The sequence below is a fragment of the Phaethon lepturus genome, unplaced genomic scaffold (assembly GCF_000687285.1).
Source record: "Phaethon lepturus isolate BGI_N335 unplaced genomic scaffold, ASM68728v1 scaffold16400, whole genome shotgun sequence".
Classification (NCBI taxonomy): domain Eukaryota; kingdom Metazoa; phylum Chordata; class Aves; order Phaethontiformes; family Phaethontidae; genus Phaethon; species Phaethon lepturus.
The window spans coordinates 5,483-25,337 of record NW_010509942.1 but is presented as its reverse complement, the minus strand read 5'-3'; the positions used below and the strand labels follow the sequence as shown (position 1 = coordinate 25,337).

The 19,855-nt window shown below is 37.0% G+C and overlaps 1 protein-coding gene across 1 annotated transcript; it reads left to right on the top strand.

The window, feature by feature from the left end:
- Window positions 1-7,076: 7,076 nt before the first annotated feature.
- LOC104624151 (tyrosine-protein kinase Fer-like) lies at window positions 7,077-19,579 on the top strand (the record flags this gene model as incomplete). The annotated part of the gene is made up of 4 exons (XM_010291477.1): window positions 7,077-7,167; window positions 12,415-12,673; window positions 15,905-16,078; window positions 19,480-19,579. Coding segments are annotated over exons 2-4 (481 nt in total), but the record flags the coding sequence as incomplete, so codon positions are not given.
- Between the last annotated feature and the right edge of the window lie 276 nt (window positions 19,580-19,855).

Below are 19,855 nucleotides of genomic sequence, written 5' to 3'. Positions count from 1 at the left end.
GTTGGAGAAGCTCATGGAGGACTGTCTCCCGTGGGAGTTAGCCCATGCTGGAGCAGGGGAAGAGAATGAGGAGTTCTTCCCCAAACAAGCGGCAGAGACAACGTATGATGAACTGACCACAACCCTCGTGGCCCGTCCCCCTGCACTGCTGCAGGAGAGGAGGTAGAGAAGTCAGGAGTAAAGTTGAGCCTGGGAGGAAGGGAGGGGTAGGAGGAAGGTGTTTTAAGATTTGGTTTTATTTCTTATTATCCTACTCTGATTTGATTGGTAATAAATTAAATTCATTTTCCCCAAGTTGAGTCTGTTTTGCCCATCTTGGTAATGAATGATCTGTCCCTGTCCTTACCTTGACCCACAAGCTTTTCATTATTCTTTCTCTCCCCTGTTCAGCTGAGGAGGGGAGTGATAGAGCAGCTTTGGTGGGCACCTGGCAACCAGCCAGGGTCAACCCCCGACACTCATGGACCTGCGTTCCTCGTGGGCTGTTTTTCTGTACAGAATACCGTGTAATTGAACTACATTAAATGTGATACAATGGTGCCAATGAGGCAAGTGACCTCAAGAAGACCAAACAGTGAATTAACTAAGTAGAGGGTTTAATGAACCAGAAGGATGTAATTAGTTTAATGAAGAAGGAAAGAAGAAGTAACACCCTGATTGCTCTTTGAATTTCTTTTCACGGAGCTATAAATACTTGGAATTATATTATGTTTCTCCTGAGGAGACCAGTATTGTCATTATTTGCAGACTAATGGCAGATTTTTAATCTAATTGTTTTGGCTGCAGCGAGAAATTCTGGCTGATGTTGGGCCATAGGAAGAAATTAAACTGCCTCTCGACTTCTAACAGTATTTCACATCCTGTGGATTTCTGGTTTTCTATGGGTGTCCTTAAATCTCAAGAGGTAATACAGTGCATCTGGAAGAAGCTTCTAGCAGTATTCTGGATTTCTGAGTTGAAACATGCAATGGCAGCAGCTAGAAGAGTTTTGGCACTTGAAATCTTTCCAAGGAGGAGCCTTACATCGTGTTTTGTGATGATGGGAGACCCTCAGCACTGTCAGTATTCTTCGCTACTCTGTCTTCCCTGAAGAGGTACTTCAATATGTGGCCTTGGGATTGAGGGTTTTGCGCTTGGATTTTTGTGTGTGTGTGTGTCCTGATTCTGACTTGCCATGTATTCATCTCAAGGCGGATGGATACCAAGATACGAAATGTTACCTTCGGAGGTTTGGGTTTTTTCCAAATAAGGAATATTGCTTCCTACCTTTGAACTGGAGAAGTTGGCATGTAATTGAATGAAAGAAATTGGCAACGAAATAAGTTAACTGTGCATAGACTAACTCATTAGCCAACAAGGTTACTTAGAGCTTCTTTTTCATTTCAGTGTTGACTCCTGCTGCCACTTTTCCTAGCAGTTGTTTCCATCTTCACTGTTCATCTAAGACAAGAAATCTCTTGAAAATGCAATGCTTTAGTTGTCTTTCGTTGCTCTTGTTTGTGCAGAAGTTTCTTCAATACACTATATTATACACATTTCAACATGAGCCTGAGTCACTGATGTGTGTATTTATTTTTTTTTCCAATTTGTGGCCAACATTTCTTCATTTTACCATTGTATGTTTCTTTGTAATTCTAGAACAGTCCTGTCCTTTAGCTGGTAGAACTTGTAACAGGGTTGGAGATACCAGAGCGCAGTGCCTGCCACATGAGAATCACTTTTATCAGTCTCATCCTGCTCAATCTGTTTTTCTGTTAATATCTAGTGTGGACATAAATGTTGCAACACTGCAGAATTGAGAGTGAATATTTGTTCGTCAGATAATCAGTACTGAGGCTGTGCTTTTCTTTGGCTTTCCTTGCAGCCTGGAACATAATTTAAGGAAAGTTTAATTCCTGGAAAAATACAGGAAGTAAACCTTTCTTTTCTTGTAAGCATGTAAAAGGTAATGAGAAGCTAGATGCATTTAACCTTTGAAGGCAAGGTGTGTGTGTATCTGTTATTTTGTATGTGGCACTGCCTTTTCCAGAGTTAACAAGAGCACAGCACTGAGTCCTGAGGCATGGTGGCAGAGTGTGACTTGTGGCAGCCAGCCTACTTCTGCCCTTCCTAACCTGTAGCTGCCTTCACCTTCTTGTACTCTTCTGCCTGGTAAGATTCAGTCTCCAGCATCTGCCTTGCTGTTTACCTGTGACTGTGAGGTAGAAACTTCTATAGGGTAGAAGCAAAACTGGATGAGTAACTGTGCCTAAAGAGCACTTACCACATGGTTCACTATCAAATGGCAGCTCTTCCTGTTGCACTTTTTTCACAGGAGGTCTGAGATAGTACAATAAAGGGCATGCTGAGGAAGTTTTCAGGTCATGAGGAGCTGGGAACAGCTACAGATGTGGTGGAGGATGAGTTTACTGTTTAGGATAATCTTGGCAAATGGGAGGCATCATCTGGAGCGAAGCAGAGTGTCAGTGAGCATGAAAGCAACATACTGTCTATACTGTCTGTAGGCTGGACGGCATGGGTATGTGATGGGGGAAGAAACAGGGTAAGGTGCAGTTCCGTAGAAAAGCACCTGTAATTTTTGTATCACAAACTAACATTCCCCACGTGCTGTTGGGAAGACGTTAAAGCACGTGGACAGGAGCTCAAAAGTAATTAGAAGTAATTGCTCTGCTCTGCTCAGAGTTGGTGGGTCCTACAGTACCCCACTGATTTAGGTTCTGAACTCTGAGATGGGAACCAACTAGTGGGTGTTCAGAGGATAGCAGTGGTCTAGAAAATAATTTAAAACGAAAGATTTAAAGAATTAGAATTCCTTAGCCAAAAACCAGGATATTCCAGTTGCAAAGAAGTGGCTAGATTCCTCTCGTTATTCCTTAGTCATGGGGTGGGGAAGGTGAGATTTGGTCTTCGAAAAACTTTTTCCTCCTGCTGAGGGCAGGGGAATACTAAATCAGGTAGCCTGACAAGACCGAGTCCTGACAAAAATCTTTCTGCCATAGGTAAGTACATGTGGTTCTTTGGTGGAAGGGGAAAGAATTAGATGGTGTCTTTAAATTATAAGCCTTACACCTACATGATTGTTAGTGACTTACTTCCATCAAGTCTGTAACTATTTGTACATGCAAAAAGAATTTCAACAGGTAAATGAAAACTTGTATATCCAAAAAAAGGAAGCGTGTCTTGTAATTCTAGGCAGAGTGTCTGAGATTTGTTTTCTGAGCTTTTGACTGGTTTATTTTTTGTTCGTTTGTTAAGTGTAAATCCTATTCTTTGATGGAGCTCACTGCTTCATATTTGCATGTGTTTTTAATAAGATCACAGCTGCAAGAGCTGCTAGGGAAAACTGTGGTCTTCATACAGGTACAGGGGTAAGAGAGTGAGAGTGCACTTTGTGAGGATGTTTGTATGCAATCAAGTGAAGTCCGTCTAGCTCAGTACTTGCTGCTGTCAGATAAGAGGAGGCTGCTGGTGTAAGTGTAGAATAGTAGTTCCTGTCCTCCTTTTGCAGTTTAGAGACTTCTTGAGATGGAAGTTCCACTGTTCAACAGATCTGTTTTTATAATGAATTTTTCTAATTTTTGAACCTGTTTGTTTCTTGGTCTCAACTATATCTTTAGGCATTGGATTCTCTCAATTATTTACTAGGCAAAGAAGTACTTAAGAGCAACTTTTTAAAATTTAATTTGATGTTCCCATATTCTTCTGGGAAACACTTCAGGCATCTGGCATAGCTATCCCTTTGTGCTATCGTGATTATTATTTTTTGTACTTTGATCTGACACCCCATCACACTTAACTGTTTTGTGCGCTAATAAATTCTCTTTACTTTCTTTGTGCAGAACCTGCTCCATACTCTGATCCGTATTACCTATACTTTTTTGGTGCTTTACATTCTTCATAAGATAGAGTAATTTGAAGGTATAGGAGCACCACAAATGTATCAGCAGCATAAGAACATGTTGTGTTCTCTCTTCCCCTCATGAAAAAAAAATCTGATGTTCTGAGTGGTTCCTAACCTGACCACTTCAAAGGACTGAACAAATATTTTTAAAGTTGTATGTTCAGAGACTACCAGACCTTTTTCTGGTAGTGGCATTAAATAACCTAGAGTTGTCCCAGTGTGTCACATTGCATTTACAGACATGTGACTTCATCTGCTGTTTTATATGCTTGTTGCTCAGTATTCTGGGGTTCTTCTGCAAATTTTTTAATGATGTGTCAGTTTTGGTTGCTCATAATAATTTTGTATAATTTGCAAACTTAAGCACAGATGATATGTGAGGTGGCAGGTATGCAAATGACCGTTCTGAACAGCAGCCCATGTCCTGGCACAGATTCTGGTGTGTTTTCTGACTCTCTCCCATGTGAATATTTGTCTCTTTAATGTTACCTCTGCAAGGTCTTAACTTCTGTAACAGTTCCCTATGAGACATCAGTGGAAGCTTTTTTTAAAGTCTTCTGTTCAATACCACTTCTAACACCTTTAATTCACAGGATCCTTGATTCCTTCAAAGAACTCTTCAAGTTACGAGGCATGACTTTCCTCTACAAAAGCTGTGTTGTTGTTTTTCTCCCTGTTATTGAAGTCTACAAATTCTTCAGTATCTTTTTAGCCATCTTGCCCGGTATGGAAGTCGGACTATCTTAGTTGTGCTTCTCCTGATTGCCTTGTCAGGCTCTGAAAAAAGTTGATATATTTTCCACTCTCCATTCCTCTTTACTTAGGTCACCTTAAGCCTAAGTTTTTTCAGAATTAATAGTTTGTCAGTTTCATATTTGATGCTTTAACTGAATAGTATCTGAATGGTATCTGGCTCTGGTGAATTCTTACTGTTAATTTGATATTTTTAAATGCTCCTCTGATGCTTCATTTTGAGAGAATGCCTCGTATATCTCCAGCCTAAAGAGGACTGGGTGTGGGATTGGCTTTGAGTGTCTTGGCAGTAATTTCAGAAAACAACAGATCAGCTAGGTTTTCTGCTTTATCCTTACCTTCTTTTAATTCTTTCTTTTATATCTTCATTATCTACTGGTTTATTGCATTGAGGTAGCAAACTCTCTGTAACTATCAAATTCTACTATGTTTAAGCTCAGAAATAGCAACAGGAATTTTGTAACATTTTATTGCTTTCTTACAGACGGCTGTGTAGTTCACTGGCAAGCTTTTATTATACTTCTGTGTACTAGCCAGTATACACTTATCAATTAGGCCAGTATTGGACTTGTATTACCAGTTTTAAATTCTACTAATGACCTATACGCAGATGAAAATATGCGCATAGATAAAAAGTCAGTAGTAATTGGAATTCTGAAGAAAAGTTGGGTTTGCATTTTATTTTTATATTGACAAACAAAATTCTTCATTCTAACATATGTTATAGAGTAGTTCTTTAAAAAAAAAAAGGTGTATTTTTTGTCTGTGTGCAGAGAGCAGAAGATACACCATGTCTGTGTTTAAGTGACTCCAATCTGTTGTTTCATTTAATAAATCCAATTTTCAGAAGGGGTTCATTTTACCATGTGCGGTTCTTTAATATCTGCTTGAAGTCTGAATGTGCCCAGGTGCTGGTGGTAGCCTGTGTTTTACTTTCATGAGTCCCGTTTGAAACAGGAAAGGGGTTAAAAATAGTGTTCCTGTCCAGCGATATTCTGGTTTCCAACTGGTTTGTATTTGAGATGGGAGGGCTGGAGCCAAATTTATTATACTATAATGTTTTGCTCTTGCTTGTAATTTTTTGGTGGTGAAGACTTTCTCTTGGGCTTTGCAGCTTTGCAACTTTGCAACAAGTATTTTTGTGTCTGTTATTAAAAATGTGTTTGAATGAAATGAATTACAAATGAATTACAAATGAATTTTGTAATGCTTCAAGCCTGCTCCGTTTTTTTTTCTCCTTTCACATCTCCTTGCATAGCTGTTGTTTCTTTGCAGTGACTAAACGTAGGCATCACTTAGTCTTTTCTATTTTTGGTCATGGAGAATGAAAGTTTTGTATTTATATTAGGCAGTGCTTTGTTTTTATAATGTCACTGAGTAACTAGAAAGGAGTACGAAATAATGTCTGCTTGAATATGAACTCAAAGTATCCCTTTGTAAGATTTTACAAATGTGTCCATGATTAGTGCTTTGTTTTAAATACTGGAGATCTGCAAAATAGTTCTCTTTCCTTTACCCTTACACACTGTGTCTGTCTTTCATTTTGCTTAACGTGTCTTTTCTTAGAAGGGCATTGCTAAACCAAAATTGAATGTCTCATCTGAAGATTTAACTTTAGATGAGACATTCCGGTACAAGATTGTGAGTGAACACTTAACATTGATCCAGATGGAGTTTATACAGTATACCTTATATATGTAAGCTATATGCAAAGACAATTTCTTACTATTTTTTTTTCATTTTATATACTTTTTTCTTAATATAAAACCTTAAAGATCCAGACTTCTGTTGCAATGTGCTTCACCTAGATTCCAGTCCAGAGTTACAACTTGAAATTTTAGTGCTGCAGTCGTCTTAATTTTCTGACCTCTAACTTTCTAGATATTGAAGTAATGAGAGCCATGTGTGAAATTTCTGTGTCTTTATTGGTCCCTTTCTCATGTTGCCACTTGCTTTCTTACAGTCTAGTGAAAATACTGCTACTAATTTGTCTTTCATAGAATGCATTTTGGTCTTCCATGCTTTGGTTTTCCTTATTAATGGCTTGCTTTTGGTTTTAGCAAGGGCAAAGTTCGGAAATAAATGAAATGATCTAATTTTCTGGCTACAATACACTGTGTCATAAGAAATTCCAAGAACTTTAAAAAAGTAATCTTCAGTTACATGTGTAGAGATGAAATTATTTCTTCTCTCAAAACTGTGTGAATGAGTTGATAACATACTACTATTTGCAGTCATTTGAGAAGTCTGCTGTTTTGGTTTTCTTGAACTCTGTCCCTTTAGAAAAAAATGCTGTCTTCTGGTAATAATCTGAAAACGCAAAGCAACTTCCCTAAGTTTAAATTTTGTAATGTATTTTAAAATGCTGAAATAATATAAAAAAATTTGATCTTTTTTTTTTCCACAGAGTCCCCTCAAAATAAAGGTGTTTTTCAGAAAGTGAAAGTCAGAAGAAGTAGATGCTGACGTAGAGGAGTGTACTAGGGATCATTTCGTGAGGAAAACTTGTTAAGGTACGTGAGCTATGTTTTGCAGAAAAACCTTCCTGAAAATAAGCTGTCTGTTTTCCCTTTAGTGGATTAGTATTTCAGACCAGTTTTGAAACAATCAGGCTACCTTTGGATTACCACTTTGGATGTTTATTGATGGCAGTAGCTCTATGGAAGCATTAATTCAGCTAGTTCATGTTCCACACATTTTGCATCAAATGCCTACATAGATAATATTCTGAATATGTGCTTAGTGTAAACAAATGGTAGGTAAAGCATGTGTTCTGTGTTTCACATTTTTTTACATTCCAGGAGTAGATGCTACACTAACAGAAATGTCAATTGTTTAACAGTCTAACATTTATTTAAGGTGTGGATGGAGGGCTGAGAATGATTTATTTCATTGTTTTAATGGAATATACTACTATAAGACTCATATTCAGAAATAGAGATGGACTGTCTAACAAATTCACCGCCCATTATAAAATTGCTTTTAAATCAGTATAGGAGCCTTGAATTTGAGGATTTGTCTCCTGAATCCAAGTCCTTTTCTCTTCTTGTTCTGATTTTGCAGTATCCTTAATGTTTCTAGAAGGGGTCTGCAAAATATAAGCCATGCTAAGTGATTTGGAGCCCATGCAAATTTAGGAGCAAGGGAGTTGACAGTGCATCAAGAGTGAGTGTGACGCTCTCTGCATACCATGCCCATTCCATAGGCCCCCTTCTGGAGGGGACGGATATGTGCTGTGCTTTGCTCTTCTGAAGTTAACTGGGGGCTAGGTGTGCTTCTGGTGTGTGGTTTATCAGTTGCCTATCTTGTCATTGATATTATGAAACCACATGTAAAACTTCCAACCGACGTGTGTTAAGATTAGCAGTCACCATCTTGGGTATATTTCATGGCAATATGTAACAGAAGGCACCAGTTTTTATAAGGGTAGGAGAGCATCCTGGGAAAGTATTGCCATATACATGTTCTGTTCTTCCCTGCTCATTTGGATTTATGTCATTGTCAGACACACAGGACCTTTGATCTGATACGGTATGGCCACTCTCATGTGTCAGGGACAGATTGCAATCTTTAAATTAAGTGTAGATTGACTATGAAAACTGCTTTCTTCAGGGGTGTTGCTGGAATCCAGGAAGACTACTAATGCTGGAATATTGGCTTTATTTGCTGAGGGAAGTGGTAGAGTATTGAAGGTTTATTGACTGTCATTGAAGTTTCTCAGTGTCATGCTGACAAAATTTAACATGGCTTCATTTGGAATCTGGCTGCACTGCAGTGGTGGTGCTTGAGACAAGTAATAAACTGTATTCAGTAACTATGCTTAAATTTTGAACTGTTCAAGGTCTGGTTGCTCATTCACAGTATATTATTAAATGTACATTGAGTGTTTACTTCCTGTCAGTGATTAGTTTGTTATTTTGAGAGTGACTCTAAAAGGAAAGTAAGTCTTACTTTCTTGGAATTGGCTCTGAGACATATTTTAACCGTTAAAATGTACCAAATATTGACTAATTTGCATATCCAGTAATTTTTATAGTAACATGTATATATGTCTCACATTTCAAGATAGAATAAACTAGCTGAAACACATTTGTCCTATTTGATGCCACTGGGGTTTTATTACTTTTACAAAACATGCTAGAATTCAGTTTGAGACTTCACTGGCATGTCAAATTATGTAAGCATTGTTCATGTGTGGAAAAAGAGATAAACCTCATGGATATCTGTCAGAAGTAGGAAAAATGTCATCACAGTAAGAGTAAGCAATTTCTGAAGGTTTTTTTCTGTATGAATGCAGCATATCATGTGTTCGTTTTCATCAATTCTCTAGCTAGCTACTTTAAAACGTGATGCCGTCACTGTTTTTTGCCTTTAAGATAAAATATTCACCCATGTTTTTTAGAGAAAGATTTTTTTTCCCCAGATTGTCTTTCACACTATATTTTAATCCTTTCAACATTGGCATAGAAAATACGTTTGTGTCTCAAACTTCCCATATGTCCTACTGTTTCCACAGTAAATTTTTTCTGGGTTCAGATTCTGTTGCACAACTCAATTTTGTCAGTAGTCTGTGGCTGCGAAATCTGGGTGGAATCTGTCTTTTTTTTTTACATGTTCAGTGCAAACATTGTAATGTTGTATGGTAAAGCAAAACAATGGGACTATTAGTATTTCCTCCATAATCCAATAGCTGTGAACATGGGGAAGCACAAGGAATATCATCAGCCCAACTTGTTCGCTGTCCTTAAACATCATCTCCTTGTGCCATGGTTGGAGACCGAGTGCTGATCTAAATGGATCATTGTGCTCAGATGACCCTTGTAGGGGGTCTTTTCCAGCGGAAATATTCTATTCTATTTGTCTGACCCTGTAAGGCAGCTGTCAACTCATCTGTGCACACTACACAAGGAGATACCAACCTTGGAAAAATACCTGTCTGTGTTGGTGCCAGACATTTACTTGTGGAACACTGGCATTTTGAAATGTGCTTATGCTTTTTAAGAGTATTTGAAATACAGATTGCATAGAACACATCTATTCATGTGTTTGGTAATTCTTACAGTTTTGACTTCAAGTAAGTGACTGTGTGATCTGTACTGCTTTCAGTTGTTTAAAAGTGTTAAAAAGTGTTAAAAGTGTTAAAAAATTAAAACTGGTTTAAATTATAAGTGATGGGTTTTAGCTTATCGACAGTTAAGTGGCTTAGGTCTTGGATACTTGTTCACTTCTTTGCCTCCACAATATTGGAGCATTTGAGTTTTGCTGAATGTCTTGATTGAACATTTTCTTAATTTATAAGGAAGACATATGGAGGCTGGCTTACCCAGTTGGGAATCATCAGCTCTGAGACTTTCTGCTTGTTAATCTTATGGAATCAGAATTTTATTGGAATTTTTTGCTGTGCTGCTTCTGTTACAGTGAATGGAATAATTTAAAACAAAGACCATAGTCCAGTATGTGTACAATTTTTGCCTAAGTACCCAGGCATCTCAACAGTGTAATTGGAAAAAATCTAATTACTACTTAGTGAAGGGAGGCTGAGCAGGCTGGAGTGAGATATTGTTGGATCTTCTGTTCTATTGATTTTTGTAATCTTATGGCTCCACAGTGAGTCAGTACAAGCGGACTGAAATACCATACGCTGAGAATATTTCCTCTCTCCCTTACCTTCCTGCCTTTCAGTAGAAGACAGAGGTTAGAGTAAAAGCAAGCAAGCCAGCACTTTACTCACAGCACAAGGCCAGACTTTGTCCTGAGATTCAGTTCCCATCTATTCTGAATCTGGAATGTAAGAAAATAAAAGATGCTATCTTTTCTCATAGGTAATGTGCTAGGATATTTAAGTAATGTGCTAGAATGTCCTAGGAGAAAAATGAGCTTTGTCACAAAGATACAGGTCTAAAGGGTGTCGAAAAATCACAAGTGCAGCTCCAGTTGTGGTGATAAGTAGGTGCTTTAAGATTTTTTCTTTCACTTGTCTTACTAAAGTATTAATTTTGCAAGACTGTTCTTAAATGTTAACTGTGAAAATATTATCATTTATACAGCTAATAATGACATAGTCCACCCTTTATAAATGCAGCCAGTGTGAATTATTTACTGTTGCTTTTTATGACCGAGCTCCTAGCCATCAGCAAGAATTCTGACAAAAATACACAGCTTTAAATTAAAAAGCGTATGAAAGTTTGTGATAGATCTAAGGTTAGTCATACAACCTTGACTTGTCTCTATTGTGTAGATGCATAGCAACATGGCACTATTCTTATTTTATTTATAGGATCTTTGTTTCTTTCATTATGTAGCATGGTTTGTGTTCTGAGAATAAACACATAGTGATGAGGCTTATTTCCATAACTTACTGGAAGAGCTAATGGATGCAAGGAACTGCAGGAAGAGAGGAATGGTCCTGGGAGTGAGGCTACCCTGGAGATTGCTCTGGATTCTGATTTGCAAAATCTTCTGAAATTTTGTGTTGTAACTGAAGCCAATGACATCTTTTTTTTTTTTCCTGGATACTTAGTATGCTAAAAATGCAGTCTATAAGTCTTGTACATACCAGTATTAGCTGGTACAATGTTGACATTGGTTTATGTGGCTCAGTTATGGTAAGATTATTAGTTCTGCTTCACCCCATGCGCTGTTAGGAAGATAAACCTGTTAATGTTTGTAAAACACTCTGCTAATTTAAGTGGCAACTTAAAGCCTATGAAGAAATTGATGCTTCTGTGTTCAAAAGAGTAAGACTTGGCTGGAGTGCAGGAATTAGTGAATAAGCAGCACCCAGGCTGTGTCTGCACTGCAGTCCAGGGCTGTAATTGCAGTTTATATAAGTTTATTCTTACCTAGTTTGAAGCTGATTAGTATAGGAACAAGATTTTGGTGTATACACAGAAAAGAGGATTCAGCCCACATTACAAAACCTGTGCAAGTCTCTGGAAACTACTCATATGTGTGAGTTCAGATCTTCCATAATGTGGCTGTATCTTTATCAGTATCAGATGCCTCAAACAGGTGTCTTTGACTTGCAGTTGAGTTATAGGATTTCATAAGGTGGCATTTCTTACCTGTTCGTCATACTATGATCATTTGGTACAGTGAGACTGGGCTGCTTTCGGGGAAAATTGTGTGAACTTAAGGACTCTGCTTTAATTTGTGTCCTAGGGGAGTAATGGACAGTTGCATGGGGAGCCTGGTTTGGGATATTTTCCGATATTTGAGAAGTTGAATCTGCAAGTCTAATGGCGTGCTTACACAGTGTTTAGGAACAAACTAGATTCTAACTAGTTACTCGTTTCCCACAGAGGCAGTGCCTGAAAGCTGATGTTTTATTTGGATTTTTCAGTGCTCTTAGGACAGTAAACACCAGAAACAAATGTTTTGGGGCACCAGTAGTGGAAAAGCGTAGTTGACAGTTCTTGTGTGGAAATACTGTCAGCTATACTTATTTGATTAAATATGTGGATTGGTCTTTAGTATCTGTCTTAGATACTTTTATGTGTTCCCTTATAGCTGCAGTGTAAGTTAGGGAGGTACGTTTTGGAGATGGAATCTGGAGGACAATTCTGGGCATGTGATCTCTTCCAGTTAAAGATGGCTGTTCGAAACAGTGTTCTGACCCTTTCGGTTTATTTTCAGGAGGTATATGTGTGTGGCTAATCTGAAGTTAAGTTATTTCAGTGTTTAGACATTAATAGTTGCACTTTGTCACACTAGAAGTTTTTTTTTCAATATGTGTCTCATGAATCTTGTTCTGCTTTCAGATGTGGTGAAGAGCCTATATTTTCCCCTGTGCGGTATATAGTGCCTTAAAAAATGGGGTTTGGAGGTGACTTGAAGTATTCTCATGATGCTTTATTAAAACTGCAAGACTGGGAACTACGGCTGCTGGAAACGGTGAAGAAATTTATGGTAATGCGAGTAAAAAGTGATAAGGAGTATGCCTCCACTTTACAGAATCTTTGTAATCAAGTAGATAAAGAGAGCACTTGTCAACTGGATTATATCAGCAATGTGTCCAAGGTAAGACTGAAATATTTTGAATTTGAAATATCTGTGGAAATAACAGTGCTGGATTTATTTTTGTTTGTTTTAGTTTGAGTTGGATTCCTGTTCATTCAGCTTCTTGAGAGTCAGTGTTGCCAGAGTATTTAAAATGGGGTCCTTTTAGCTCCTCAGTGGAATATGCAGAAGTTGAGCCCCAGTCTTGCTTTGAAACTAATAACTGAACTGGAATCAATCCTGAATTCTGAAATTCAGTATTTTAGGTTCCTGAGGGGAGCCTGCTACTTTGTTTAGTGTTTTGGAAATAGGGTATGCTATAGTAAGCTTTTCTTTTAAGACAGTTAAATAGGAACTATTGTTTACGTTATATAGAATTTGTGACAGAAATAGAAAAATGCCAGGAAACCGTGGCAAAGCCTAGCATTCCAGCTGTTATTTACACTGCAGCATGTTGTAAAAACAAAACATTAATTCAAGATGTTTCTCATAATTGTGAAGTTATTTTGTATCCAATTTAAAATAACTGTGTTGACTTTTTATGAAGTCCTTCCCCCGAATTAGTAATTTTTATTTTTAGAGCAAGTCCAGTTAAGGTGCTGATGAAGCAAACTTCCCTATTTCACCTGTTTGTAAGCTTCACTCCGGACTTGGATTCCTTCCTGACTAGAGAAAACTATTTTGTTTTAATGCCTTATTCATTCTTGGCCCTTCTGCTGTAGCAGTGGTTACACAGTCCCTTCAGTCTGGCATGAATCCTGATCTCTCTGCAGGAAAAGACCCTTTTTGGGTCAAGTTAAATTTTAGACAAAGCGGTTTTTATGTAGTGGGCTTACGTGCTGGCTCCTTGAGTACTAGTTATGGCAAGCATTAGGAACGTGACTGCTCCTTGTGCAGCAGTCTAGATTTATGCTGCATGAGAGTGTGTGATTTGAAAGCTGCACTGCTATAGCTAGCCAGCTTCAGCTACCCCAAAAGTAGTTTATAACAAATTCTGTTGTTTCTTCTCTCCCACGCAATAATTTCTGTCTTACAAATTGGCATACTAGCTTTTTTTTTTTTTTAATCTGTGTGTTTTGGTGGTATATTTGAAATGCTTTTCACCCAATTATGTTTTAGACACAGTTTGTTAATAGCTTATGCTATTTAAGTTGTGATGATTTTGGTAAATAAAGAATTGCCATTAGCCTCAGATTGGCAGAAGTCAGCTTTTTTTTTTTTTTTTTAATTAAGTGTACAGCAAGGATGAGCTCTTTGAGGGAAATCATGTTTAGGAAAATCTGTCCTATTTTTTTTCATGCAGAGGCAGCAAACTTGCTGGAAGGCATAGTGGCAGCAACCACTAATGCTAGAAAAGCAGTATTTTTAAGTGCTTCCCAACAGCTCTTTTGTGTGTGTGTGTGTGTCTAAAAAATACTGTTAAACCAAAGAATATTATATTTTATTGCTTTTTCTGGATTGTGGTTGTTTTCTGTGAGAGGAAATGCTTTGCCCTTGTTGCTATCCCCACCCAGCTGCTTTTCTGTACCATATAAATTTCAGTTTTTGAAGCCTTTCCTCAAGTATAGCTTTTCACTTTAGCTTTTCCTATTTTAAAATAATAAAATGTAATCATACAAAACACAGAAATCAAATATTTAACCAATGTTTTCTCAGTATGAAGAGAGGGATGTAAAGAACAGGAAAATGTGAAAATGATTTTTTTTAAATCAAAAGGGACATTTTCACTATGTTTCTGACTTACTCAGGTTCATTTGGTGAATTATAAGCTAAACATTTCTTTAGCATATTTGTCCCATTGAAAAATTCTTTTGCTGTGATTTTCAGGGTTGATTGAAACAGTACTTGTTGTCATCAGTAATAAATCAACCTTAAAGAAAATGGAGAACTCTGACAACATTTTCACCTCTGAGAGCCCTCTTACAGACTCTTATATAACCACAAGACCCACTCCTCTCAGACAGATGTTTAATGATGTTTTTATCCTATGCAACTTTGCAGTGTGCTGTAGCTGGGGAGCTTTAGGCCATGACCTTTTAGAACACCACACTTAAAGCAGTCTGAGATAGCTCTGTGTCAGTCTGTGGGATATTTACAAGCTAAAGGAAATGTTAAAGACAGTATAATATATACAGGACTTAACTGTCTTTTGTTTCCTTCTCTAGAATCCAGTTTGCATTTGCAGCATTGTCATGTGGAGGTGGAAATGTTATGTATATATGTTTAATATATGAGATGTAAGGAAACCCCAAAGCTACGGAACAAGTTAATTTTCTAAGTTTTGGTGATCTAAGGTGGATTCCTCTCTTTAGTAAGAGTAAGATAAAGAATAGTAAAGCTAGCATGCTAGCTGTCTTCAAAACCTGGTAAGTGTATATGGCATGTAGCCATTCTGAAATTTTAGATGTGGAATGGCATAGCATTCAGTGTCAGGGAGTTATCTGCAAGGAATCCAGTGCTGTTCCCATCAACAAAGTGTGACAAGGATCTTTAGGATAACAAATGCTTTTGTTTGAGCTGAACTTTAATGTTGGGTTTGTATCTGTGGTGCATTGGAGGTCTCTTTGTTCACCTTACAGTTCGTAATCACAATTCAAAGCCACATACAGCACATTAAAAAAAACCCTGAGTGACAGAATGGCCAAGGAACTTATTAAAGTAAGGGTACAGAAAGGTGGTGTGTTACTATGAGAGATGAGTAACTGCTTGTCTCTCTTAACCTGTTAGCACCTTATGCTTTGATACTGGTGGCCTGACTCTGATGCGGTCAGTTTTGTGAAGCAGCTGACGAATGGTATCCTCTTAAACAGTAAGCATTCAAATGCATATTTCTGTGAGGTATTTAGACAAGGGCAGGGAAGTCAGCTTGAACAGAGTAACTGTGACTGGGAAACCGGAGAATAGAGGACATGGGAACGTGCTTGTCAGGGGTGTCGGGGATGTATTCCAAAAAAGGCTGCAAAGCTTTCATCGGTGTTCAGAAGTGCTAGGGCAGCGCTGAAGGGTGACAGTATTGTATTTTTGTCTCTGGTTCTTTTTTATGATTTTATAAGTTAGTTTGAGGCACGATTTTGCTGTAGCAGAAAGAACTTTATTTTAGAAGATGTCAAGTGCATTTCGGTAAGTTTAAAATTCTTCTTTTACTGAATTGTTTTAAACAGTGATGCATCTTTTCCCACAGTTCGTGTTCATCGTTTGGTTATTTGTAAGCCAGAATAGTAAGTGCTTTTCTGTTCTGACTTTTTTTTATAGTCTTGGTTGCTCGTGGTACAGCAAACAGAACAGCTGAGCAAAATAATGAAGACACATGCAGAGGATCTTAATTCTGGGCCTTTACATAGACTTACAATGATGATCAAAGATAAGCAGCAAGTTAAGAAGAGTTATCTAGGTGTTCATCAACAAATTGAAGCAGAGATGTACAAGGTATTTTATTCAGCTGTGCTTTATAAATTTTTATAGTTTTGTATGTTTAAAAAGTAATATATTGAGAATAAATTTTTTTAGATCCTCTGTTTTCGTTTGTGCTATGGTAAAAGTACTGATTTGTGATATGTAGAATGCCTAGTTTAAATTTTAGTTACTTCCTCCACATCTTCTCTCCCCTGCTGACAAGGGGAGGTGGAAAAGTTTCTTATATATGAATTTCTATGGATAGATAGCACCAAATGCTCTTGTTCCAGTAGAGGATGATTCTCTGTGAAACTTCTCTGTTCCATCTCTCTTCCTGTTCGCATTCTGCTCTAGACACCGCTGGGACCAGGGCACTGAAAACTTTTGTTAATGAATGCTCTTGACAGGCCAGACTGTTTTGAGTGGGGACAGGATTCTAGTCCCTGTTCTAAAATATAAATCAAGTGTAAACCAAACATTAAGGCTGCAGATGGAGCTCCTCAGGGACTTTTCTATTACATGTTGGTTGTCCTGCTTATGTTGAAAGCACTGTATCTAGTCAGTAAAGCTGACAGAAATCACAGTTTCATTCAGGTGCTCTGGGGGAAGTTTAACTGCAAGTGTCAAAAATCAAATTGATAGTTGAAAGTTCTGCTGAGAGAAGGAGAAACACTGTTTCTTCTTTCTTTGAGCAGAGAATTTGAGATTTGGAGTAGTGTAATTAAAATTAACATCTGAGTAGTACAGTACAAATGTCATGGACCAATGAGTAAAAGATTCTTAGGCCGGTTATGAGAAGAACTTTAAACTAGTATTAAACACATACTAAGTTAAATATGTTGGCTCTTATAGGACTGTTTCCATAATGATCTTGGCATCTTCCCCAGGTGTTGACTGTAGGGAGTACATCTTTTTTGATGCATGGTTGGTAGGCTGTCTTATCTGAGCCAAATAATCACTCACAGCCACTTATGGACTGGTGCGTCTGAAAACAGTCGGTGTGGAAGAAGAGGAAAAACTGGTAGCATATGTTCGAAATAATAGAGGTTAAATGTATAAAAAATTTGAGAAATGCAAAAAGAAAGAAGGAAATGTAGGAAAGAGAGGCTAGATGAAACAAGACTGATGTAAGTTCAGGTATACTTTTAAAAGAGACTGTGCAAAACGTGATTTTTTTTTTTGTTAATAAGTTCACTCTAATAAAATCTCTAATAAGTCTGTCCTTTAAAAGAAGGCTTTTTCAAAAAAATATAGTGCATATTGAGCATTCCCCAAACGACTAATTACAGACCATACGAATTTTAATTAATTATAGGCTGCATGGCCATGCAAATGTTTTGCATCTGTTGAATAAGCTTGCATTGTTGTTTTTGGTTTTGGTTTTTTTTCCCTTCCTGATTTTCCTAAGAAGCATTTGAATAGCATTCTGGTTAGATATGATGTGTTCTTTCATTGTTAGCCGACATTATTTGTTCAAAGGTTTTGTGTCACTGGAGCACTTACAGAATGGTTCCCAGAAATTCAAAATACTTCTCATGTTCTGTGGCATTATTTCTGCTTTTGGTAGACACAGAAGCAAACTACTTATTATTTCCCAGGACATTATCCAAACCTGGTGAAGATCAATGTTTGTGTAGTTCATATCTTTAGGATATGCTGGTAAAAAAATGTGTTTTCCTTTAGGTGAAATGCATGTATATCATTCTTTCTTATCGTAGACACCTCTACAATGAGGAATCCTTTTGATAAAACTCTTAAGGAGAGTGAAATACCATATTTTTGACATGAATGTAGTAGAACTTCTATCTTGTAAATTTATTCCAATTCCCATTAAGATACTGGGTATTTTTTCTTTCGTCATGAAATTTGAGGAAAAAAAGTAGAGTACTATGCTAGTTAGGTGGGCAAGACTTTTTGGTATAAAAACTGGGCTTAAGTTAGTCCTTGATCATCTTAATTCCTTAAGTGTTATTTCAGGTTAGGGCTCCTGGTTTTGTTTTTGTCTGTTGGAAGAACACAGTCTAAGAATCAGTAAAATGTATTTTGCAGTTATTGCAAAGATATCTTAATACTAGTAGCCTATCTTTTATTTCCAGTTTTCTGTAAGAGAAGCAGTTCCTTGTTATTTATGTCTTAATTATGTTCACTACTTCCTACTTGTATATTTTTCTTCATTTCTCACAGCGCCGTTATAATACAAGTTAGTCATAAAGTTGTTTTTCCTGTATCACCTCTATTGATCTATAATAACAACAGTTTTGAGTATAATTTACAGTGTCTAGAAATATGAGATGAGGATATGGGATTGATGTGGAAAAAAGTTCCTGCCTTTAAGTTAAATCTTTGCACAGTTGGCCCAGAAATAGAAACTGTAGATAGCACTTTGTTGGCTGATTGAGGAATTTCATTAAGTTTCCAGATGTTGTTCTCGAGGGTGAAAGTAGTGTTATCTGAGCCTTACGTCATGAAAAAAGGGAGAATTGTAAACTCCAGCCTTCTTCATGCCAGCTGCAAGAGAAACAGGTTTTCTGTAGGACAGACTTCCTTTCTTGCACATTCAGTGAGGGGAGCACTTCCATTAAATTAAGTTCCTGTTTCATGATTTTCCATTATGAGTGTGAGTTTTGGTGGTGTTTTTTTTTTTTTTTTTTGTCAGAGTTTTTACTTTTATTTACTATATATGCCACCTTTTGGTATTCTTACTAACTTTTGTTTGCAAGTTCATGATTTGTGATTATTTCTGGACAGAGCACTGATTTTGTCACACAGTAAATGAAAGTTGGGGATAGAATAGACAACTCTATCTTAATTTTTTGACCAAAAATGTCATTTTCAGTGGAGATACTTCCACTGCAAAAAGATTCTTCAGTGCTGTGTTCAGCTGTAGTTCAGTTTTTGTTTGTTTCTTGTTTGTTTGTTTGTTTTTGGTTTCTTTTCCTTTTTAGGGATTTAAGTTTTACAATAGATAGATTGTTGCATGCACAGCTGCTCTTTCTAAGCCACTGTTTGTATGAACTCTAATATCTAAAAAATCTTTTGTCTTGCTTTTTTTTAAATGCTAAAGGATTTCCCTCCCATACATAGAACTTTTTCGTCTAGTATGTTTTATTAAGCATCTTTTTCGTGCTTTTTTTAGCCTGTCATTGCAATGGAATAGTGTTTATGATAAGCTGAATTTCCTAATCATATTTTTCATTACACTAATGTGGATGGGGATCTGTTGCAGGCCTCTTATTTCATTCCACACATTTATTGATTTTGATTTTGTTACACCATGTAATATCCTATTAAGATTATCTCAAACCAATGAAAAGTGGTGACATCCTTATTTTTGAAAATAAATCCTGTTAATTCTCTTTCACTAACGTTATGAGGTTTTTTATATATTTGGGATAAGTATTTTTAATACTTTTCATATTTCTGTTTTCTTAAAGGTCACAAAGACAGAACTAGAGAAACTAAAATCTAGCTATAGACAACTAATAAAAGAAGTAAATTCTGCCAAAGAAAAGTATAAAGAAGCTGTGGCTAAAGGTATGACTGACTTGTGTTAATTTTGTCTTGTTTATTAGTGCCTTTTTCAAACCTACTAAAACTCTTACAGTGAAACAGGGTAATGTTTTTATTCTGGGCCAACATAAAAGCTCACTTAGTATCTTAAGTAAGACAGGCTAATTGTCAATTGGTGGTACTCTTCAAAAAATCATAAAATAAAGGATAGCCCTTCTTTTAATATAAATAATAGTCCTTTTAAGTTCTTTTGTTATCCCTTTCGTGGATGTATTTGAAATGTAAAATTGCTCAAATGAA